At 43.6% G+C, this 26,128-nt stretch overlaps 1 protein-coding gene across 21 annotated transcripts in view; it reads right to left on the bottom strand.

The window, feature by feature from the left end:
* Nucleotides 1–26,128, bottom strand: part of CELF2 (CUGBP Elav-like family member 2) — a 541,707-nt gene that overhangs the window by 149,352 nt on the left and 366,227 nt on the right. For 19 of the 21 annotated variants that reach the window (XM_063727160.1, XM_024253110.3, XM_063727159.1 and 16 more), the window contains 1 exon segment: nt 19,425–19,621. In XM_063727160.1, the coding sequence (XP_063583230.1) occupies nt 19,425–19,621 (197 nt within the window). 21 annotated transcript variants of the gene reach the window in all.

The following is a 26,128-nucleotide window of genomic DNA, read 5'->3' as shown; positions in this document are numbered from 1 at the left end:
ATATCTATTCCTGATGATAATTCTCAGCAAAACAGGAAGACGAGACAATGTCCTTGATAAAGGGCATCTGTGAAAAACCTATACATTACATCATACTTTTCAGTGTAAAAAAAACTCTTCCTCTAATATCAAGAACATGATAATAACGTCTGCTCTCACTATTTCTATTCACCTCCACAGTGGAAGTTTTGGCCAGTGCAAGCAGGCAAGAAAAGACAACACTTAGATTGGAAAAGAAGCAGAACTGTCTTTATGTGCAAATGACACGACCATCCACGTAGAAAATCCAACAGACTCTTTAAAAAAGCTACTAGAATGAGTTTACCAAGGTTGGAGGATACATAATCAATACACAAAAATCAATTATATTTCTATATGCTAGAAACAAACGACTGGAAATAGCAAATAGAATAAGATTAGTTAGAAGATCATGGAAAATATAAAACACCTAGGGATAAATCTGACAAGGGATATGCAAAGTCCTGTTCACGGCAAACCACAAAACATTTGTGAGAGAAATCAAAGAAGACCTAAAGAAGTGGAGAAATATACCACTTCATGGTTTTGAAGACTCAATATTGCTAAGATGATAAATTTCTCCAAATTGATGAACAGATCCAATGCATTTCCTAGAGAAACTGTAGTAGGCATTTATTGTAAAAACTGCCCAATTGATCCTAAAATTTACGAGGAGATACAAAGAATCTAGAATAGCCAGAACAACTTTGAAAATGAGGAACAAAGTTGGAAGACTAACAGTATCTGACTTCAAGACTCGTGATAAAGTTGCAGTAACTAATGCAATGTAATACTGATGCAAAGATAGACAAATAAGATCACTGGAGCAGGTCAGACTGTCTTAAAATAAACTGACACATATACAGACAACTGATTTTTGACACATATACAAAAGCAATGAGTGGAGAAAGGACAAATAGTGCTGGAACAATTGAATATCCACATGCAAAAAGATGAACTTCAATAAATAATTCATGCTGAATATAAAAATTAACTCAAAATAGATCAAAGACTAAAATGTAAAGCCTAAACCTGTAACACTTCTAGAAGAAAATATAGAAAACACCTTTATGACCTTGGGTTAGGTTTTCTTTGATATAAAACCCAAAGCACAATCAGTAAAAGAAGGAATTTATAAATAAGGCTTCATCAAAATTAGAAACTGCTTTTTAAAAAATATTAAGAGATAACAAGAAACAAACCAGCAGTAAATATTCGCAAAACGTGTATCTAGTGAAGTACTTTGATCAAAGAGCATATCCAGAACTCTCAGAACTCAACAATAAGGCAATAACCCAAGTAAAAAATGAGCAAAAGATCTGAATTGAAGATAGATATACACGAATCAAACATATCAAAAGATGCTCAGCATCGTTAGCCATCAAGCAAATTAAAATTAAGGCCATAATGGCATACCACTACACACAGATTAGAGGGGGTAAAATTAGGAATACTGATTACACCAAGTGTTGGCGGGAATGTGGAGGGAATGAAACTCTCAGATATTGCTGGTAGGAATGTAAAATGGTACAATCCCTTTAGCAAACAGGCAGTTTCTTAAGAAGTTCAATATGAACCTACTATATGATACAGCCATTCCACTCTTAAGGTGTCTAGCTGAGCAACAAAAGCACTTGACTTTACAAATACTTGTACATGGATGTTCCCAGCAGCTTTTTGTTTAAAATATTCAGAAAATGACAACAACCCAAATGCTCATCAAGAGGAGAGGTGATGAGCTGTGGTACCTCCATTCTATGAAACGTTACTCAGCAATCAAAAGGAATCAACGAGTGACATGGATGAATCAGGCTGAGCAAAGGAAGCCAGATCCAAGACAGCACACGCTGTATGGCTGCAGTTATGTAACATTCTAGGAAATAGAAACCACATACAACAGCAAGTAGTCAGTAATTGAGGCATGGGGCAGCCAGGACAGAAGGGACTGCCAAGGTGCGTGAGGAAGCTTTCAGGGGTGAGAGATGTGTTTGTTATTTTGATTGTTGTGATGGTTTCACAGGTGTATGCATATGTTAAGATGTATCAAATTTTATACTTTAAGTACATGAAGTTTACCGCATATCAATTATGTCTCCATAGAGCTGTTAAAAAGACCCTTCGATCTTCTAGGTGGCACCAAGGGTGACAACAGTAGGAATGCACAAATGGCAGTAGGAATATTAAAAAACTCAAGTTCACAAGATTTGGATGTGAAGGAAAGGAAAGGCAGCAGTCAGGGATAATGCCGAGATTCTGAGATTGGGCAACAAGAAGGAAGACTGTTCCATTAACACAACAGGGCCAACCAAAGAGCAGATAATGTGTTTGGTTTTGGACAAGCTGTATGCCGGCAGAATGTCTAATTAAAAGGGGCAGCTTAAAACATGGGGTGGTACGGAGAGGTGAGAGACACTAGCCTTTGGAACTTCCACTCTCATTTTCTCTTCATACCTCTTCATTATCCTTGACTCGAATTCTTCTCTGATCCCTAAAAATAAATTTTCCTCCATGTTATAATCCAAGTCCTCAAAGGAAGAAAATCCAAGTCTGGAAGAGTTCCATTCACCTACACATGACCTTCAGGGAAGCTCTAGGATCACAACTAGGGGCAAAGTATATCATTGTCTTAGAGTTCCAAACACGCACTTGGCTAAGTGGAGTTTTCATAGCCTCATAAAAGGGTTGTATGTCTTGGCACTAAGTGAATAAAGTGATGGATGAAAACTCAAAGGAACAGGGCCAGTGTGCACTACGGCATCTAGGAAAGTAGAGAGGGATAGGACCTATGAAGTCATTTCTGTTTGCTGCCCTGCTCCCGGTTCCATCAGTCCCTGCCAGAATGGAATTGTTCCTGAGAACTGCAGTGTGGTTCTTCACACTGGAGCCAAAGGAAACATCTGCAAGTCTGGCGGGGTTTCAGGTGAGCACGCTGCTCAGAGGGCTGGGAGCCCTTGCTGGCAAGAGACTCCAATGACAGAGTGAACTGCTTTTCTCCTTCCTTATTTTATTTTAAATGTCAAAGCTTTTCACACTACAGTGACACCCTAAAATGATTCTCTTACTTACATTGCTTCAGCTGAAACAATATTTTTTCATGCTCCATGGAGTGCCCACCAGCTGATTCAAAACCAGGAATGCAACGGGGTGTTCTATGTCAACGTGCCATGAAAAGGAAAAGAAGAACAAGGCAAGATACAGGCTGGTGGGAAAATAATGTGCCTTTCTCTTGAATGCTTTGCATTCTCTCCATCAGCAAATGTTCTTCACTGTTTTAAGGCACTGTACTAAGTTCGATGAGGTCCTATAATGTATACCAATGGACTAAAACAGCCCCAATGCAAGACACTTAGAGATGACAAATGCGTATGCAACTGCAGAATGGCACAAAGTACTGTGCACAGTGAGAGGGGTACACGGTGTCACAGGAATTTCAGCAGAGCGGGACATGACTCTGCTGGGGTGTGCAGGAGGAAGAGCCATGATGGATGCAATGGCATATGCACTGGATGCTCAAAGGCCACAACAGAAACCACCAGAACTGGGAAGAAGAAATGACACCTCTAGGTAGAGGAAATGGCAAGACTCAGGCACGGGAGCAAGAAATCCAAGGAATGTTGAAGGAATAATTCAATGTACTTCAACAAACATTAAGCACCTATTGGTTACCACACACTGTGCTAACTGGTACGAATACAGAGACATCAATGACAACTGACAGTTGAGAGGAGTATTCATTCCGAAATGAGAGAGGTAACATCAGTTTGACAAGCACAGCAGGCAGAGAGATGTGCCCAGCTCCACGCTACAGAAATCCCAGAACCAGAACAAGGACAATGTCATGGTTAAAAGTGGGGATGCTACCAACAAAATATTTAGGTTTAAATTCCATGTCTGGGCAAGGAACGTCGCCTTACCCCTGTAATCCTAGCACTTTGGGTGGCCAAGGCGGGCTGATCACTTGAGGTCAGGAGTTTGAGACCAGCCTGGCCAACATGGCAAAACCCCACCTCTACTAAAAACACAAAAATTAGCGGGGTATACTGGCAGCTCCTGTAGTTCCAGTTATTAGAGAGGCTGAGGCAGGAGAATCGCTTGAACCCGGGAGGCAGAACTTGTAGTGAGCCAAAATCGCGTCATTGCACTCCAGCCTGGGCAACAAAGCAAGACTTGGTCTCTAAATAAATAAATAAATAAATAAATAAATAAATAAATAAATACATAAATAAGCTCATTCATTCATTCATTCATTCATTCATTCCATGCTCCCATATACTTAGATGTGTTACTTTGCTAAGTTTCAGTTTTCTTCTCTGTAAAATGGGCACCATAAGTAGTATTAATCTCACAGGATTATTGTGAGGATACATTTTAACAAGATAATGTATAGTCAGCCCTTAGTACAGGACCTAGCGCATGGCAAGTACTCCAGAGAAATACTAGTAATTATTCTTATTGTCAGTACTACTGAGAACTGATCTTGCTGTCACTGAAACGCTTATCTGTTTGGATGGCAGGCTATACCCAGAGCTGTCATTGGGAGATAGCGTCAGCCTGGAAGGACCCCCTTCATGTTTCCGGACTTGGGTTTCCTCATCAGGAGGAGACTGAGTACGGTGTCGGTTTTACCAAGTCCAGACATTGTTGTCACTGCTCTGCCTCCACGACCTCACTGAATCTGCTCAACAGCCCTGTTCATCCTGCAGATGAGGAGGCAGAGGCGTGGGGAAGTCAATCCTTAGTCTAGGTCACACAAGCGGTGGTGGAGGAGGGATCTGGAGAGGCACGCAGTCTCTGAGGCCCTGTTCTCAACCACCACCCTACGCTGCCTTTCAGGTTCACCACCTTCCACTCCCGTTGTCGCTTTCTGGGAAGGTGGCATTTGATCTGGTAGCCAAAGGGTAGACAAAAGCTAACCAAGACATGGAGATTCACCGAAACCAGGAAACGCACAGAACCAGACATCATGGCTCAGATGGGTATGGAGTTTTACAATTTAGAAACTCTTTCACTCTCTTTATTGTGTTTTCCTCTTTGGCCCCCAGTAACTGAGGAGCACCAACAGGCTAACAGAACCTCACGTTAGAAACACCTCAGCCTTATATATTTAGGGCTGCTGACAGAAAAGACTAGGGAGCTAGGAGGCCGAGTGAACATTTTTTGGTTTAGGACTATTTTGAGAACTAGGGCTGAGTGTGACTGTTACCTGACACCACGTAAGCTTTGCTACTTTAAGACCTGATTTTCAGCATGCACCTGGCAACACTCTATACGAGCTGCACAACTCTGACCCTCCTTCCCCCTGTTTGTACAATGCAGTTGTTCTTAACCTTTATAGGATCACAGAGCTTTCGGGGGGAAAGAAAAGAAGACTGTCACAGGCTCTCTCCCCAACACAGGCACACACATACCCTCACGTTCCTCACTCCATTCCATCATGCCCCAGTAGTCATCTTTGTATTCCTGGGACGCTGCACACTGCCTGGCACGTAGGGCTCTCAACACATGTCCTAATAATGAATACAAGCATGTCTCTGCTCCACAGAATAGTAACTCTGTAAAAGTGGGTAAGTTAGTGGTGGATCAGAGAGAGGTAGCATTTACTTCATTCATTCAATCTGCAGCTACTTTTCAATGGCTATTCCATGTCAGGCACCGAGCTAGGCACACAAATTTCAGAGACACACAAGATACAGTCCTTCAGCAAGCGATGTAAACTCAAAGGACTTCTGATCTTTATTTGCATAAAGATACTTAAGAAAATAAGCGTCATAAATTCTAAAAGATTTTCAAAGTGTGTGTGAAGCTTTGATTTTTTTTTAACAGTACAGTATTACGTGCCTATTTTTATTGGAATGAATGCCAGGAAAGAAAATGGGAGACTAAGTTGTCTTCTGAACTCCATATACAATATTAGGGCTTAGATTTAAGGTCATATGGAACACACATGGCTTAAGTAAAAGAAGCGAAAGCATTAAAAATTACTCCAAAGGATGTGTTGGATTTCAAGACTTGATCAGCAGTTTTCCCTGGGATTATCAGCTTTGCTTAAAATATCACTTAATCTTTGTCTCAGGCTCCTTTTCTGTGAAATGGGGGTAATGTTCCTGGCGGTGTGGAGGAAGTGGCCAGAGGGCAAGAGAGGATGCAGTGTGGTTTAACGGTTTCCTGACTTTGAAGTGTTCTAAAAATACAGCATTTTCATCGCAAACATGTGATGGAGTATGTGTCAGCACAGCATTCTGTGTTGCTAGGGCAGCCCGACCAATGGGTTTTCATAGACTCACTCAGCTCTGCGGCTAATGCAGGGGGAGAAAGCCACAGAGCGATGGGCCCCACTCTTATCTCCTGAGCATTCTAGCCGTCTGGAAGACATGTGGCAGGCCCTCCAAAGACTGATTAGTCTAGGTGAAACAATCAAACTCTGCCATTTGACGAAGACTCTTCTTTTCGCCTCTTAAGTTGTCACACATTTATTTGCCTTGGAGTTTAATCTGTGGCATAAAAGCCTGACATGTCCCACTTAAAAAACTATACTCCTAAGTACAGATTAGAGCACAATTAGGTAGAGAGGAAAGCCTAAAATATACGATTACAAAAGTGTGTCTTTAATTTATTCATTACCTTTCCCCAAGTCTTTTTCTTCCTTCACAGAGATTAAAGCAAAGCCTTGGCTCTCGGAAGCACTTCCTTTGCAGGGAGTGGGCCTGGTGGAAGGGCCCCGTGTTTGCCACCTCTATAGCTGAATACACCCTGTGCTGGACTTGCAGAACAGCTAAGAGCCAGCGCCACCTGGCAGCTGTATGGTGGCCTGTGTAAAACGGACTGGTGGTCACCGTCCAGTTCCCATTAGACAGATGTCCACTTCACAAAGGGAGCATCACACTCAGCAGCCCGGTTGGCAAAGGGGAGCGAGGACTGGGCACAGAATGCGCATTTCCTCTTTGCGCCGAACCAGGTTGCCTACTCTATAACGCTGACGCAGGCCAGGGCGCGTGGCAGGTAGCGTGGCTGCAGCTGTGGCCACAGCGTTTCATGTGTAGGGATCTGACCTCTTTGCAAATACCTTAAACCCTCTTTTCAAATGTCGTCTCTGTTATCCTACCAGGCAGTCACGTTGTTCCAATCTAGGCTGCGGCTTACTGAGCCTCACAGGGGCTGTCTTCTAAGGCCACCACCAGGACATACTGGCTTCACCCAGAGAGTGATGGGCACTGCAACTGCCTACAATACTCTCCGCAGCCTCCACCATGGGGTTAGGGAGAATGCTTTGGGAATGGGAGGCAGAGAAAGGCCCTCCTCACCCACTCCTGAGTTCATGGCATCTTTACCCCAAATCAACAAGCAATTGTTGAATCCTGAACAGAAAGGGCAAAATGGTCCCTTATTACAAAACCTAACTTTCTACTGGACAAGCCTTGACTATCTTACAGAGGATTTAAAAACTAAGGCCCCTATTTCCTTCTTTGCTGTTGAGATACTTCATTCTGTCTGGAACGTGAAACCAGGCTGGTCTGTTTTCTCCCTGCCTCATGGAAATGCAAAGGAAAAGTCCATTTCCAGCACTGCAGGGAAGTGTACAAATTAAGCAACATTTCTTCACTGATTTTTCTTAATTCATGCCAACATTTTGGTTCATATCCTCCTTTTAATAACCTAATATTCTCTTTTTTTTAAATTCACACATGCAAACATAAGCCAACAAAATACAAACACCCAAGGTAAGCTAACCTGACTTGAAGGAGAATATTTAAGAAGCAACACAGAAAGTAAAAAAATAAGGAGACTTTTATTTCTTTCATCATGCTGCATTAACTACATGAGAAGAAACTTACTCAGAATTGCTATTAATTTTAATACCTCCCTACTAAACATTCTGTATAGGGGATGCCTTAGTAATGTGAATTTTTTAGAAAGGGGTGTTTTTTAGAGAGGGGGATTTATGAAAGCTAGTATTAACATGTTTACTTCCTTTTCTAAGTTGCGAGTCTTCTAATAACGATCTTAACAATACTTCGTCCAAATGAGCTACCCTATATAGGCTTCTGCAACCAGTGGTGATTGCAGGAAGGGTGCAGGGGTGAGAAGGAACGAGCGTCTCACTGAAATAACCTTCCTGCCAATGGTTAGCGCAGGATGCTTAGAGATTCTGCATTAAAGTGAGCAAGCTTCCGCCTCCACTGGCCACAGAACACCACTCTAATGCCAACCCACCATCTTTAAAACTGAGTGTAGCTTGCAGTACAAGAGGCTATGTAAAAGGGGATGAAGGAACTGGGATAAACATTGAAAAAATTATCCAAAAGTAACGCCTTGTTGATGGTAGTTTACTCACACTGTCAACTTTGAACAAAGCACACAGAAAGGTCTCTCTGTGGCAAAGAGAACATCTGAAAGCATCTGCATCTGTACTGTTTTCTAGTCCATCTAGTCTACACCTAGCAGCCTTTATTCAGTTTCCACCATATGCCAGGCGCCGTCCTAGGCAACTTATATTCAACATTTTATAAGCAATGCCACACCCATTAGAAAACAAATGGCAAAGAAACAAAGTAACTTCGGGCTATTGCAAAGTTTAAAATACACGTCAGAGTTCTACACACATACATAAATGTCTCCTGTGACGGTTAACACTATCGGTCACTCTTTGGTGCCAAGGGGATGTCGATCCATCAGGTAGGGGCTGGCAGCTCTTCCTCAGGACCCTAAACCAAACACCATTACAAGGAAAAGGGTACGAGGACCAGCCTGATGCAATGCTGATGCCTTCGTTATGCTAATAAGAGGACTGCACATTTTCTGTCCTTGGATTTAATGGAGAACCCTCAGAAAGGCTCATCAGTGAAACTTTAGCCTCTTCTTGTCCTAAACTACCTATAGGGAGGTGAAGCAAGTGAAGAAAAAGGGGAAAAAGGGGAAAGAGGAGATACGGGCATGTCACTGAAAGGAAAAACGTCAGACGCGTACCATCACATGGCCTTGGTTCCTCTCATGTTCTCTCACTTCATCTTTATTATATGAATAGCACAGGATGATCATGCTCTCCAGCACATTCTCTGCTAAACAGAAAACGCACGCACAAGAACACACATGCATGCACGTGTGCAACGGACATGGCTAATCTGAAGCTGGTTTTACATTTCAAGGTAATTGTGGCTCTCTTCTCTTTACTACAGACAATTCTTTCTCTCCTTTTGGGGCAAAGAACATGGCCTGCTCATCTTTATGTTCTCAGCACTGAGAATGATGCCTCGCACACAGTAGGCACCCAGAAGCGTCTACTGCCACATGACTGGTGCTTTGGTAAACACTGTGTCAGCTGCTGGCACCACATTTTTCATCGTTTCTGTTCTATATTCAGTTCAACATTAAAAGAGACCCAGGGCTTTGAAGGCTACCCTAACCTCAACTCATTGTTACAAAAGGGCTCTGCATTAAGCCTATGTGAGAGCTGACCAGAGGCCCCCTCCTGGGGACTGCTGGGTGAGCTGCCCCACCATCTCCTTAACTTTTGTAACGTGCTCTAAGTTCACCACCTCTTCTCTGTAAAAGTTTGGCTCAAACTCTACATGTTGCCTGCTGTTCCAACATTTTAAACATCAGCAGCAGTATCCCGGGGTTTAGCATTAATTGAAAGAGCTTATCTATATATAGCTTCACTCTGCACTTTAGCGTCTTCAAAACTTCAATCATATTCTCTCTTTTTTTTTGAGAACACAATCCCTCCTTTTAATGTCTTGCTACAGCCTTTCCCCCTTTTCAATCTCATGACTCAATGCTCTGAGGTCTTTTAAGTTAACCTCCTAGACCTTTCCATGTGGGCTCACCTTCCCGGACCTTTGCGATTCATGCTGCTCTCCTTTGGAACTCCTTCATCTCCTTGATATCCTTCAAAAACGTTTCCCAATATCAGGCACAGTGGCCTAGTTAGGAGCTAAAAAGCTTTTTGTGAAAAGTGGCGGATTACCTGTTCCATAACACTTGGTGTCTGGTGCATCACTGGGAACGTTTAGCATTTGCGGCGGGTGGGCAGACTATAAACATGTTAATACTAGCTTTCATAAATACCCCTCTCTAAAAAACACCCCTTTCTAAAAAATTCAGATTACTAAGGCATCCCCTACACAGAATGTTTAGTAGGGAGGTATTAAAATTGATAGCAGTTCTGAGTAAGGCCTTGTTTCCTCTGCTCCTCCCCCTCCCTGATGTTTGCATATTTCTTTACTTGACTAGGATGCAGTTCCCATTAAACTATAGTAGTTTGGGAAGGATTTTTTTTTACCTAAAGCTAAAAAGGCAACAAAATAGCAGCAATTCATGAACTTAGTAAATGCAGACAATGCTGGAAGACTACTATAAAGAGACAGGTCTTGACCCACATGCGGGTAAAGCTGCAGAATTTGTCCTACATAAGCAATAAAGCCCAACATAGCCCAACATATTTTGTAATGATCTGATGGTGGATCAGTTAAATAGTATGGTGAGTGAATATTCTCTCAGCCCTTTAATTCTTCTCCCTAATTCCTATTTATGATCTTCCAGTAGAAACAGAGAAATTATATTCCTTTATTATTCAAACTGATCACTGTCCAGAGTGTATCTTACGGGTTTCTCCAATGTGAATTAATACCAGAATGTGGATACTGGATTAGAAACATGTCTGTCACTTACATAGAGAATGAAAAAAATACTGACTCAAAATACCAATTCCTGCAGTGTTTCCAAGGCCATCCCCACTGTCTGACCCATTGGCTTTACCATTACAGCACTCCCCAGTGTAGCTAACTAGCCCCTTTTTCCATTTACAGCAAAACTTTCTTCTCTGCTTGCCATTTGTGTGTGTGTGTTTGTCTATGTGACTCAGGCTTTGACAAATTCCTGTACAGCATAATCCACCAGCTCACACATGCCTTTTTTTCCTGCATTCCTTTCTCTGTAACAAAGACTCATCAAGGCAAATGTAGAAACATTTGAAGACATATTTGAAGACCTTGATTCTTTAACATAGGTAAGAGCTCAGTTCACTACAAATTTCCTTAGTGTTATACCTAATATATACATCACTCAGATAACCTTATGTCTGACTGATGACTGATTCCCCACGGAATTTTTCAGTATGGGTCGGAACATCTTCAATTCTCCTGACTGTCTCAGAAGGCCAACACATTATCGTCATCATTTCTATTTTCAGAATATATAAACCTATGTCAATCTGTTGCTAAATCATCTTATTTTAGCCTAGTTTCCACTTTTTCCCTTTTGGTCAATTATCTTTCCAGCCCTTCTTAGGTTCCAGTGGTTTCGAAGATCATAATGATTATTCTGTACTTATTCATGGCTGTACACTCTGGCATGCCTGTGAGCTGTTCTTGTAAAAGGTTTGGCCCACCCAATATTAGATAATGAAGCAGGAGAATGGATGGCCTCAGAATCAGTGAAATTATGATGAGGTTAGAATCTGGGGCTGTATGTCCAAGGATGAAAATTCAGTCTTTTAAGAATCTACTAACATAACATACAAAAAGCAGTCCTAATTATACTAGTGGTGTTTTACATTTTACCATGGTTGAAATTATTCAAGATGATAAACTTCTTCAAAAGGTACGTCATGATTTTTTAATTAATGCTAGAATTCTGAACACTTCTAAAATACAACTTAACTATGGTTAATTTTAAACTTTCATTAGAAGCAGAGTGTGAAGGAGGCAGCAAGTAAACCTTTCAACCAGAATGCCTGATTATCTGGGGTCTCTGGAGCGAAAGCGAGGAAAGGCAGGTAGGTCACGCTAAGGCAGCTCTGAGGCAATGTGTGTGTGTTTCAGAGTAACTAACAGCGTCACCCTGTTGACAACACCTCTCCTTCTGGCCAGGAAACTGGACTTGTCCCCTCCAAAGGACTGGTTGCCTAATGCCCCACGGTATGGTAGCCCAGAGTGGTACAACTGGGTGACTGATGGTAAGACATCTCTAGTGGGGAGCTATCTCTTTCTTGCTGGGTGCAAATAAAAAGGCCAAGTGAAGCTTCTAGACAGGCAGCCTAGACATGCACTCAGTGGCAAATGCAAATTGTGAGATCACCTAGACTTCACTTTTTCAATCAACCTGCAATACATGCTGGAGGGATTGAAACAGAAGCCTAGAAACCCTGGGTTTTCTTTTCATGTCACATTTCTACCAAAGAAGTCTGTTCTCCTTTCATCCAGAGCCTGTTTTCTTTATTCCTCTGCTATTTTAATTCCAGAAAAGCAAAGCTACTGGGGAGAAGACGACTGGGGACTAGCTGAAGTCTTAATGCCCCAGACAGAAGAGAAGAAAACAAAATGGTTAAAAGCGGCCATGAGTAATTTCTTTTCTTCTTTGATATTAGCTCGCTCTGTCAGTCTTTTTTGTCTCCCTCCTTCCCCTTCTTCCTCCTTTTCTCTCCAGAGATGTAAGGATCAAAATGTACCCATGATAGGTATTATCTGCCAGGGTAGACGCTGCCCTTTGATAGAAGTCACAGAAATTCAGCACTGTGACCGACGGGCACAGTCTCGGCATCACCAGAGTATGGGGCATTTAAAGGGATTCCTTCTTCCTGTAACTTAAAGGAGGCTTATTTAACCTTTGTCTCTGGCTTTATCTCAATCAGCACAATGGCTAGAGTCAGTATCAGTAAAAATATTTTAAAATTGCATTTCATAAAATGAATTGTTATATCTTTTAATATAGCTGTATGATGTAGGCAGTGAAGCCACCTTTCACAAGGATGTGATAAGGATCCTCCGCTTGCATGAATCTAAAAATTCTGACTGCATTTTATGTTTGTCCCATAGGTCGTCGGTCAGCCAACAATGAAAGGATGCCACAGTAAGTAACACAGAGCCTTCTGTTAACATAACATTAATTCAGGATGAGATGCCCTTCCTGTGGGCCACTGAGGCAGCATCAAAACTGGGGCTGTCCCAGAAAATCTAGGGCAGCGACTCTGCTTTTCAATAAATGTAGGACAGAAATCCCATTCCCTACTTGTATGCATTAAAATGTAGTGTAGGTTCATCTTCCTGCAGTTTGAATTCTTTCTCAATTCCTGATTTCAAGATAACATTGCTTAAATAAACGGGCTCCCAGGTCCACTTCTATTACTTAAGTGAACTTTTGGACATGTTTTTAAGGAAGAAAGGAAAGGCATGAAACATGAAAATGACCCTCCCCACTCCAGTCCTCCATAAAGCGGCCAGCCAAAGGCATTCCTTACAAACCTTTAACATTTTAAAGAAGAAACAAATGGTTTGTAAGATGATCAACCCTTTTTAGACCATGCCAGCAGCACTCACACATTTGTTACCTAGTGAATATGTAAAGCAACTTGGAAAGTGAGTATTATTTCTATTGCATGGATAAAGAAAGCAAGGCTCATTCTCTGCACGAGCTGGTCATGATAAGTACCAGTACTAAGTCCTCTTCCCCAGGACCTACCCTCACTCTACCATGGCACAGAAGAACCTTCTGGATTTAGGGCTACCTTCGGCCCAGTTCTGAAATAAGTAAAGTTAGTCTTTGGTGTCTTTATGCTTCTGTTCCTGTTTCCTTCTTCCTGTTCATTCCCCAGCAGTCTAGTCTGATTCTCAAGAAACTTTTCCACTGTACTGAACTAGAGAGAGATTGAGACAAACTAAGATTTTACTAATGACTTCCTGAAGACTGAAGTAAAGCCTTTAAGATGGAAAGAAACAACTCATCATCCTATTCTAAGATCAGTCGGGCCAGCCCCAGTGTAACCCTCACTGCAGCCTGACCAAGACGAGGCTGAAATAGCAAGAGCATCTAACCCACACAAAAGCGGCTCTTGTGAAACTTAAGGTAATAACCCTTCCCAAAGAAGCCATGAATACAATTTCTGTTCTATCCAGAAAGCTCTGGCTTGCAGCACTGTTGGGATACAGTTGCACAGCAGTTATGCCATGACCTCCCAACATACTGCAAGAAAAAAGGAAGTTTCTTCCTTTGGTACGTAGTGATAGTCAACAAAAGCCACTTCCCTTTTCTGTTTCTCTTTGAGCTGAGAAGTTGCCAAAAGAGACCAGTAAAATGTGATCAACAAGACATTTGGTTAGGACTGAAGTGCTGTTCCCCCTTCTAATCTCAAATGCCAAGTGATTTTAATCTATCACTCGGTTTTCACTTCCATAAAATCAGAATGACAGTACCTAACCATTTAAGTTTAGAAAAATTTAAACAGTGTTCATTACAGAACACGCTTTCTCAGAGTGCTATGATCCGGGATTGTAACTTTGATTAACTAACACATTAAGAGAGCGATGATCCAAAGCACATAATTTATCTACTGATTCTAGGTTCCAAGTATGGTCTCGCTTGAACACAATTTCCATATCTGCCAACTTCTCCCATTGAACCTCAACTGCCAACCCTTCAATTCCTCCTCCTCTTCCTCCTGGACAGGAGCTGTCTTTCAGAATTACCGGCTTCCTTACTTCAGACCTCCGAGAGAACTTCCTAGCACATCTGCTACCCTTCCTGGCCTTCTACCATGCCTGCCTTGATCATCTCCAACTCCGGGTTCTCTATGACTCTATCCTTCCTCACTCAGGGATAAACAATCCACAACCATCAGGGCCCACTCCAGATGGACATGATCTAAGTGTGACCAGCCTCTCCCTGCTCTTCAACAGTTTTACCACTCTCTCCATTCAATTTCCCAAAGCAGTCATTTCAAACCTTTTCCATTCCTTTTAAGTCTTCAATTCACTGGGACTTCAGAAATTTCCTATTTACTGAGAAGACGGAGGGCAGGTGCTTATATGAAGTGTCTCCTATTTCTGAAACTTTGTGTTGTTACTCCCTCCTGAATGCCCCTCTGTCTCAAAGGAAGTACCTTTCCACTCTTTCACAGGCCTGAGGCAGACTCATGTCTACCTCACACTTTGACAATCTCCTTTGCCGTACAACTTACCATTTGCTGAACAAAAAAACTGCATGTCTAAGCTTCCTCTCCCTTCATGCCAGACTACTAGAAAGGCACATCTACATTCAGCACCACGCATACATCCATGCATTTCCTTTCCCCATAACCTCTATCCTTCTTCTGAAATAGTCTTGGGTCCTCCCAGTCACCAAATCCCATGGTTTTTCTTGGCCTGCATCCTTCTTGACTCTTCTGTGACACTGCAGACTCAACTCAATCAAAACTGAACTTAATGCTCTTCTCCTCCATTCCTACCACTGCTGACTGTGCTCCCAATTCTCCCAGTTAAGCCAAAGCCTCCTGGTCTTCACTGAGCCCAATTTAGTTATCTAGTCCTCTTCCTTCCACTGTCCATCTGTTCCTCAGCCTCCCCTTCCATTCCCATGACAGATGACATTCTGACCTCAACCCATGTCAACACACTGCACCAGCCTCTGAGCCTCTTGTTGCTAAAATATTCCTAGAGTCTCGATAGTCTAACAAAGGAATTTTAAATCCTTCAGCCTGGGAAGGAAGGCTTGCTAAGAGCTGCTCTAGCCTATAGCTCTAGGCTTCGTGACCTTCCCTTCCTCTACTTCATGTCACGTATTTCCCATTTCCTCTGAACTGTGGGAGAATTCACAGTTCCCAGAAATTGCCCTGCACTTCCGCACCTGCATGCCTGAAGCAGGCCAGTCCATCCATTCGTAATGTTCATCATCATTATTTACTGAAATCCTATTATTGTTTTCAAGATTTGGTAAAGATGCCATCTTTTTCATCTCCCATAAGCTGTGACTTATTCCTTTCCTCGCTCAACTTCCATGGTTCCAGTAAGCCCATCTCTTTCTTACTCATTTACTCTTAGCTCATGTTCTTCTGTATGAGAGTTACCTGTGGACCTGCCTTCTTGTCCCTATTAGAGTTTACGTTCTTGGAGACATTGATGAAGATAATAACAACAACTGTGATCATCATGACTGCCATAACCAGTTCCTACTGTATCCTAGCTCTGTGGAGAGCACATCACCTCATCACACAGCAACACTACAAGGACTGCCTCCACTTTCAGATGTGATTAAGTAACATGCCCAAGGCCCGTAGCAAGGAAGCAGTAGAGCCAGAAATTAAATTTAGGGTTCTCCAATTTCAGAAGCCATGTTCTTAACTCTCTGTGGTATTGCTCACCATCTACAGACCAAACAGATGAACCCTGAATAAAACACACTTTTCCAAAGTCCTCATGGGGGAGAGAGTTTACTGAGCCAGAGTCCCCAGAGTTACTCAGCCTGCTTGGTCAATACATGCCCCTACAGTGAGAATATAGGTATCTCAGGCTTGAACCCTGAAAGGATGATTTCACAAGTATGACCAAGTCTTTGCACCTCACGACTAAACAGAAGATAAAATGGAAAGTGAGGGGGAAAATCTAATTCACCAAGATTAGGTAACAGCCTGTCTCTTTGCCTGGGACCATCAACATGGGTAAGGCAATGAATCAAGGCCCCTCCAAAAGCCTCACTCACATAACCCAAACCACCTCCAGTAATTCTAGTTTCTGAGGCTCTGATATCAGCCCTGTGAAAACATGATAATTGTACTCTGCTGACAAAGTCTGAATCAAAGTAAATGCGAGGTCTTATTTTACCTGTAAACAGGCAAAATAATAATGGCATGCATAGGTATCAACATGAATAAAGTGGGGGCTGTTGCTCTCTCTAGGTAAGCGGCTAAGGGCTGTAATCCTCTGAGAGCAATGTCATTATACAGCTCAAATCCCATCACAACAAATACCTTCACAACAGAGATGTCTGTATAACAAAAGCTCTTTCAAGCTTTGGCTGACAGCCCACATACTTTAAGCAATATTTGATGTGAGACTTGGAGTTCACAGTAATGGGAATTGACCTGTATTTCCAAAGGTAAGATCTGAATGATTTCATCTCTAACTCCTACCCCATGATATGATGAGGTGGGACTGATGTACAATCTAAACACCTGAGTATAAAAACTAAACACAAAGACAGAAATGAAATCAACTCATTCTTCAAGAATGAAATTTCTTCCTTTCACTTGGGGAACACTTAAGTAAAGGAGACTGCCCCTGACCCAGGCCCTGAAACACAGCACACCAGGACTACTCTGCAATCTCATCTCATGGAGACACAAAATGGTGTAGTCCATGAAGACAGATGGACCATGTCCAAATCTCCACTCTGTCACTTAACAGCTGGGCAAATGGGGCTATGTTTCTTAACTTCTTATGAGCCTCAGTTTCCTCACCTGTAAAATGTGACTACCACCAGCTACCTTCTGGATTTTGGTAAGGACAAAATGAGGACACACGTAAAGCTCCTGACACAGGGTCTCAGATACATAGCATGTGCTCAACAAAACTTCCCTCATCGGGCCTCCCTTCTTCTGCAGCCCTTGGGCTTCTGCAAATTATTTTCACCAAAGTAGTAATCAGGCACAGTGAACAGAAGTTAAAATGTATAGTATCAAATATAGGCTGGTAAAAAATGCTGCTCACAGGAACATCCGGGCAAGAGAGAGACAATGGGAGAGTAACTAGGCCACACATAGGTACTTACTTGACTGGGAAAAAGGACTTTTTGGCCAAGCTAAGATACATGTATTCCATGACTGAAAGTCCCGGAACCAGGCATCATAACAGTAAGTGAGCTCTGACCATTATGTCGAAGATAATTTTTAAAAATGCTGATAAACCAAAATTTGGAGTCGCATTTTCCTTGTCAAGGATGAATTGTGGTTATTTCTCTAAAGCATAGTTTACCGCCTCTGGTCTAGTTTTCCCTAGGTGACAGTCTGGCTGGTGAGAGAGCCCTTATTTGGTGATTTTTAAATTTATTAATTTTTTTTAGCTCCAGCCTATTGTCTTTCCTCAATAGCATACCATGGAAGTATTAAAACAAACTCTAGTCTTCTCCATTTGGAAAACATGTAGGTAACCAGTATCAGAATATGTCCAATAAAGGTATTTAATATTGCTCTCATTTGCGAAGTTTAAAAATCTACAGATTCTCAGTTATCTGATTTTTCTACGTTTCAAATAATGAGACAATCAAGTTTGTGGTGACAACATTCTATGTGCTTTTTGAAACAACCTTGCTACTATGTTTGGAAAACTAGAGTGTTATGAACACACTCCGAAGACACGTACGTCCACCTTCCTAAAAGGAGTACTGGCCAGGAGCTCTTCAGTTCCTTAAGAGGCTTCCAAAGCCCTGCCAGACCATGGCAACAACAGGGAACAAGAGGAACAGCCCAAAATCTCTCGGAGTCACAGAATGTCAGTCTTAAAGATTTCCTAGTTCTATCCTTTCACCTTGCCAGTGAGGAAAAGGTTTAGAGAAAAGCATGTGCCAATATGTTCGTGTGCCCAACCAAAGTGTGTACACAAGCCAAGTGATGCTTTCAGAGGTCTTAGGAGAAGCAACATAGAAATAAAATAACATGCCAGACAGAAACACCAAGGCACAGAGCAAAAGAAACTGTGAGGCCCACAGAACAACAGAGGACGTCTCAGCAGAGAGACTGAGAGATCAACAACAGAGAAAGAAGAAAAAATTACTAAAGCAAAAAGGTTAAAACAGCATCAGAGACCAAGTGGTAGCAGCAGAGTAGATATTTTAAATTCAGTCTGCAAAGAGCTTACAAAGTAAGACTCCAGGGCATAGAAGCATCACACTCCTCACAATGGTTTCTGGGTCTCTATTTCATTAACGGCACCCACTGCCCCCCATCACCATCATCTTAAAATGGAGGCAGTAACAACTACCAGATCCTATACCTTCATCTCTACACTGATAAGGGCGTAACCCTCAAGCATTTGTGAAGGTGTCCTAACTATGTCAGGCCACTAGGGTGCTGCTCCCAGCTCCAAAAGGCAGATTCACCTCACGGTCCCCACCTGACCCCCAGGAATGGGTGTCCCTCCTTCAAGGAAGCCTTTTCTCCCTCGCACCAGTGGCATCACGCCAACTGAGTATAAGGTACTTAGAGGTCCCCACAGGCTATGGAAAAGTGAAATGCAATTGTAATTACGTGGGCAATCCTAGGAACGTAGGGGTGGGAAGAGTTAGGTCTTGAAATACAAGGCTGAGAAACACGATTCCTCGGAGAAGCAGCCACCCCGCCCAAGCACAGGCTGGGCTGCCTAGAAAGTGACCTCCCGGGAGCGATCACGCGCCTGGACCCAGCCTCTGCGCTCCCGCCCTGCCTCGGTCCCTCTCTCCCGCCTCCAACCTGTCCCGGCGGGCAGGCGGGCGGGGGTGCGGGGAGGAGCCGGGAGCAGCCCCTGGAGTAAAGGGGCCGCCAGCACCGGCTGCTTCCAGCCCTCCTGCCTACCCGCCCTCCCTCCCGCAGACTGGGGGCTCGGACAACCCCAGCGCCCCGCGACGCCCACCTGGACGCCTGGCGACCCCCGCCCCGCGCTCTGTACCTTTACTCTGCGGAGGGTTCTGACTCCGGTCCCGGAGGACGTTGATCTGGTAGACGGCTCCGTAAGGCTCAAAAAGTTCTTTCAGCTCCTTTTCTGACCACGACCGGGGGATCTGTCCGACAAACATCTTAATGGCATCTGGGTCTGGTTGGTCTGAGTGATCCAAAGCTCCGTTCATCTTGTTGGCTGTGCCGTTACTGTCAAAAACGGAACCGGGAGCCAGAGTTAGGGCGGCACGATGAGGGACAGGAAGAAAAAATAGTGGGGGTTGGGGGGGCGGGGAGGCGGAAGGAGGAGGAAGAAGAGCAGTGGCAAGGTGCCTAATGAGTCGTAGAAATTTGATGAACTAAAACAAAGCGGAGGCACCATGAGTTGCTCCTCGGCGGCGGCGAGGCTCTCACTGCGTGCTGCTGTCGAGCAGAGCCGGGGGAGCACGGGGCAGCGCCCTGCCGCCTGTCACCCAGGGCGTGGACATCTTGGAGGCTCGGGAGGCAGCTGCAAGTTAAGTGCAGGTCTAGCTCTGCAAGGCTGCCATCAACGCATCAGCGCGTTATCAGCCCTACCCTGGCTGTGGCTGGGAAAGAAAGGCAGAGCTAGATGTCTGCTGGATTTCTCTCCTTCTCCCTGCCCCGCCCCGCGCCCCACCGCCCTTTTTGGGAGGTTTTTGGAAGAGAGGAGAGAGGTGGTAATAATAAAGTCACATGGAAAGAAAATGAAACACTTGGCAGTCCGTCAGATGACTAATGCAAGATGCGGGTGATGAATTTGCAGAGTGCGCGAGGCATCCATGTGTGCATCAAATTAGTACGTTGTTGCTACTCAGAATGGAAAGCGGTCCAGCTATGCAGCTCTGCGCAGCTGATTGGCTGCCCACGCTGGAGAGAAAGGCCGGAGCTGGGAGGGGGCTCCCCTTTAAAAAGCACATTGTTTATGGGACCCAGGCACAAAGGGTTTAATTCAGAGAGGCAAAGGAGATCTCAGAATTGCCTGCTTTGTGCTGGGTTAAAAAAAAAAAAAAAAAAAAAGCAGCCCCAGAAAGTTGAGTTCCCATTAAAAGACACTGAATATTTCAAATCTCTCACACTCCATAAATTGTTCTCTGTATATCTGACTTCCAGATGTTGCACTTGAGTTCTAAACAATCACACGTTTGGGAGAGAAAAAAAGAAAGTCTGCCTTTTCTTCTCCCAGCTTCAGTAAATATTTGGGGCTGACAAGAGAGCACAACCATAAGCTTTTGCATATCAGTCCTCCTCAACGCTGTTTCCAAAATCCCGATTTGGAAGAGAATGCTGTGTACAGCCTGCACTTCTAGTCACCATCAAGTAATATGATGATGAAGACATGTCTTTTTCACTTGCCCCCACCCTCCTTTGAGCAGGAATAAACAGTAAAGAAAAACCACATACCCTTTTTGTGCCCCCCCACCCCCGCTCCAAATATACCCTGAACCCAGCTACTCTGCCAAGTGACAAGGCTGAATGCCTCTCGGCAGCTCATTTGCAGCACTGCGCGCTTGCTCCAGCTTCTCAGCCTGTGAAAATAGAAGGCGCCGAAACAAAGCAGGCAGAATCTGCCCCTACAGAGCCTCCTCCATAAATAGACCCACCCCAAGAAGCAGAGAGGTCAGAAAGGGCACATGTTAACTAATACTAAACTGCAAGGGCCAGATGTGATCTCACTGTAGCTTCCTGGTACTACCAAGAAGGTAGACAAAGATCTTACAGAGAGCTGCTTACTTGGTTAAAATGAAACATCAGACAAATATACCGTCAGAGCACTTTAAATCTGCTGTGGGTCTAGGATGGTCCTAAGCCCCTAAAAACAAGATACTCATGGTTAAAAAGCCAAAACCCTATGGGGTAAGGAAAAATCCTGAATGAGATTCAACCTAGAGAGGAAAGTGATGTCAAATACTCTTCGCTAGGTCCTGGCTTCAACTTCTACTTCTTCATATCCCCCTATTTTACCACTTTATTTTTTATCCTTGAAATAAACAATCAGACTGTCTAACTTAAAGCACTTTCAGAGCTTGCTCTAATCAACCTTATTGTTATAAAAAATGTTCTGCTGAATAAAATATTGAGTACAAAATCTTCTCTCAACAATTTTGGTGTAATGTAATCCTTGTTTACATTACAGCCAGATTGTTTATCTTGTTCTTATGCACCTATCCTTTTTAAATCGCTCTTTGAGAATTCAATCAACACTTGAACCCAGTGGGTCTGTGGCTGTAGCGGGGTGGAGGCGGTGGAGCCCCTTGCAGTACAGCATGTCATGTTCACACCCTGTCGGGGGTTGAGAGTGTGGCAAGACTTATTTCTGGGACAGGAAAGACTTGTGGTTACTGCTGTTGACAACCAGCTAGATTGAAAAGAGGAAGGTATTGCCACAGGTCTCGGCTAAAAGAAAACAGAAGTTCAAAAAATGGGGCTGCCGCACCTCATCTGCGGAGCGCATAATGTAACACAATGGAGAACGGAGTGGCATTGTACTAGTTCTAGTGTCCGAACTCAGAATTCTAGAGCAAGCAGTCTTCAATGCTTCTGCAAATAAGAGGCCATGTATTCTTTTTCAAAAAATATAAACTCACCAAGATGCATCAAGTAAGGGAAGTAGAGGAGCCGGCCAATGCCTCATGCCTCTGGCCTGTATGTGGCTGGTGTACATTTTATTTCATCCCATGAGCCATGCTTCACTGCTGCCTGGAGACCTCTCATCTAGAGGCAGTGTGGTACAGGGGCTCTGAGTTCTGGCAGCACCGCTTCCTAAATGTGCTACTCTGGGCTTCAGACTCTTATCTGTAAAATGGGTACAGCAGACTCCATCTCTTAGACTCATGTGCTTAATACAAGACATGGCACAAAATAAGGGCTCTCTCAGTGTCGGCTATTCCTACTGTTAATTCCTTCTTTGCATCTGTGAAGCATCTGAAATGAGTGACCATCAAAAATCTACTTTTCAATTCAAAATTTTTATAGTATAGACTCAATCACAATTCCTATCCTAAATAATAATAGGTGTATTTTAGTCATCACTTATATAGCAAATATTGTGATAGGTACTTTACATTTTTTTCAAACCCCCCCCACCCCAGTTTAGGCTACCTTGAAACCTATATTTACTCAGTCACATAATGTGTCTCCATCTCCACAGATTCCCTTCTTCTCTATTCCTACAGAGCCACCCATGAGCACCTCTCATTTCTATCTACATCCTTGCCAAACTACCTGCCCTTTTGGAAGTAATTTTTCCAAAGATTTCTATCAAGTTCTAAGGGCAGGAAAATCCCTTCCTTAAGTAAATACAATGATGTCCACTTGCTGTACAAGTTAAGATATCACCACCCCCCACCTTACTGATCAAAAGCAAAACAGGTGATCCTGTCCCACCAACCTCTCTGCTGGCACTGCCGAAATGGGTGGTCCTGTCCCATCGACCACTCTCCTGGCGCTACCGAAATGGGTGGTCCTGTCCCACCGTCCACTCTCCTGGCGCTGCCGAAATGGGTGGTCCTGTCCCACCGACCACTCTCCTGGTGCTACCGAAATGGGTGGTCCTGTCCCATCGACCACTCTCCTGGCGCTGCCTAAATAGGTGGTCCTGTCCCATCGACCACTCTCCTGGCGCTACCGAAATGGGTGGTCCTGTCCCATCGACCACTCTCCTGGCGCTACCGAAATGGGTGGTCCTGTCCCATCGACCACTCTCCTGGCGCTACCGAAATGGGTGGTCCTGTCCCATCGTCCACTCTCCTGGCGCTGCCTAAATAGGTGGTCCTGTCCCATCGTCCACTCTCCTGGCGCTACCGAAATGGGTGGTCCTGTCCCACCAACCACTCTCCTGGCGCTACCAAAATGGGTGGTCCTGTCCCATCGTCCACTCTCCTGGGGCTGCTGAATCACATGCCCTGAATCCCCACAGTACTGCAGCAGCTTGGTTTACTCCCTTCTCATCAACCCAACTGAATCCTGCTCTGGACTCCCAACTCTCTCCCTGGCTGATGCTCATTTTTAGTAGAGACTCACTGAATTCTTTCATCCTCATGGGGCTGTAGCACTGACACTTCTAAGCAAGCCAGAAATTATGTGTTCAACAGTTAAACCTTTGGAGGTACCTGCTCGAAACTAAGGACGGCCAATGTGCTCTTCAAAGAGAAGTAATTACAGGAACAGACACCCCAAATCTCAGCAAGACCCCTGAGAAGATCTCATATTTACAACAACCTCATCTACGGCTTAGAAAATCAGACTAGCTTGCTTCTCTTCACTCCCTAGCCATTCTCAACACCCAGTACAGTGCCTCTTACAGTCCAAGAATTTACATCCAAATTCAAATAATATTTGTTGAGGGGCTACTCTTTGCCAGAAACCTTTGCCAAGTACTCGATATACAATACTCTTCAACAGCTCCCATTGGAATCATTATCCGTTTTGGAGATGAACCCAGTGAGAGTCAGAGATACATTGACTTTTCCAATGTCACACAAAAGGTGCCTAGAGAATGTGAATGCAGTGAGAGGTGAAGGTCAACTGTCTCTGCTTCACGTTCCATGAATTGGGTTTCTCCAGGTTGACATTTCCCATCTCGGTGACCACTCACAGGCCCCGGACACATGCGCATACATCTCTGCTGGCAACTTGCCTGCAAACTGCAATGAGATCCTGAGTGCCAATTCTGCTAGTACCCTTGGCAAGGAGCCAGCTAGAAGGCTCCTCTAAGACAGATGCCATACGGAATAAGACCGCAAGTCTGCAAGCACTACGCCAGTGGGCAATGGTATTCTCAGTGTCAGAGACAAGATGAAAATGAAATCATGTTCGGAAAAACGATGAGTGTTTACTTTTTAGTTTTAACCCAGGCACTGACCTACTTCCCTATTTCAGAGGAAAAAGAACTAGATCAACAGAGTATATGCAAAATCTTCTGAGGTCCCTCTAAGCAGTAAACTATTATAATAATTGATTCAACATATTATTATCTTTACTAGTTTTAGGACAACAAGCTTTTATAAGGCCCAGTGATTTGCAGGCTTCCTTTGGGAGAACGCAAACAAAAGAATGGAAATTTCTATTCTTTTATCTTGTTCTGTGGGCAACTTTCTGTGTTGTATCTCCTTCATTTATATAAAAAGAAGAACAAACTTACAAAATGGCTATAAGAATTGCCAAATGGCTATAAATTATTATACAAATGCTAAAAGACATAAAATGTAATCTTCAGAATGCAAACTAAATAAAAAAGCACACCCAAAAAAGCCTTGTCTTAGAAAAATTGTGTGTGAAGATAGAAAATCTGCCTGGTAGTTATTAATAATCTTATTACTCCAATACTCTTTTTTTTTTTTTTTTGATCCTTGGGATAATCCGCATCAGTGCTACCCAACCCGGTGCCATGATGGAAATGTTCTGTATTTGCGCAGTCCAATATGGTGGCCACTAGATACATGTGGCTAATGCAACTAAGGAACTGAATTTTTATTTAACTTCAGTTTACCTAAATAGCTATAGATGCAAATATACTTGTCCTTTGCTTGTTTTTTACTGATTAGAGTTGAGATTTTCTAAACATCACTGCATGGGAGGTTTGTTTTAGAAATGCAAGAATATGGGGCCAGGAAAGCCCCATCAGTGCTTGAGGCCCTCAACAGCAGGTCAGGGAACAGTGGGCCAGCAGGCCTGACTTCTTATCCTGGCTCAGCAACCACTTAACTCTAGGATCTGAAGCTAATCATGTGACCACTCTGTGCCTCAGTTTCCTCACTTGTAAAACAAAGCAAGAGGATAGTTCCCATCTGGCTCTTAATTTCTATAATCCTATGGCTATGGTCTGGACCCAGAGATTCATAGAAAAGATAATTTAGATAATATAACCACCTGCCTGAAATCTTGTTGTGATTCCTTGCCTGTGTCCAATTCAGTCCTCTGGCTCACAGGTGACACAGCCTGCAGGCTGGAGAGCTGACAAGGTGTCACTGGCACTATGGAGAGTAGCCTGGAGGCTCCGACAGGCCGCTGACTGGCCGGTTAATTGGGGTGCTGCGAGAGCCCCATCTCTCGCCAGGTATGCCAATGCTCTTCTTAATGTCCTAACTTCAGTCCCATCATTTCTGTAGCTAACAAGCCACTCTTTCAAAGGGCTCAGGAATCATTTTTAAATATCACTTGTACTTAAGTAATAGCACACGAAGAAACAGGCTTTGTTTGGTTATTACAGGAAACTGTCCAAGACTCAGCTGCTTAAGGCAAAAGCAGAAAGAACCTGGCGATGGGCCTGGTGCCTCCGGCAGGTAACAGGACAGACATGAAATTCATTAATATTAACAATCTCTACATTGTCCATTTTGGTGTTGCCATTATTTAAGAAGAGAAGTCTCTTCCCAACAGACTGGCAGTGGGGCAACTAAGGTCTCAGCATCAGCTCCTTCCCACACTCCATGCTAGAGAACACATCAGAAACTCAGGCCCCACCATCACGAGGCTCCCTGTCCATGCTCAACTTAGTGCAGCCTTTCGATTTAGGAAGAGGAGTCAGTGGTCATCCAACCTGGAGCTCTGGGAATTGCAACTCCCTTTTAAAATGCACTGCTTCACGGTCATCATGAAAAAAGTGTCTGTCTTCCGTGACTGCCGTTCGGCAGGGCAGAGTTTGTCACCTTTCTGACACAGCTATGTCTTAACTGTAGTGGCATCCAGGGTTGCTGA

This window comes from Pongo abelii, chromosome 8 (assembly GCF_028885655.2).
Source record: "Pongo abelii isolate AG06213 chromosome 8, NHGRI_mPonAbe1-v2.0_pri, whole genome shotgun sequence".
Lineage (NCBI taxonomy): Eukaryota > Metazoa > Chordata > Mammalia > Primates > Hominidae > Pongo > Pongo abelii.
This window is presented reverse-complemented; position numbering and strand designations above follow the sequence as displayed.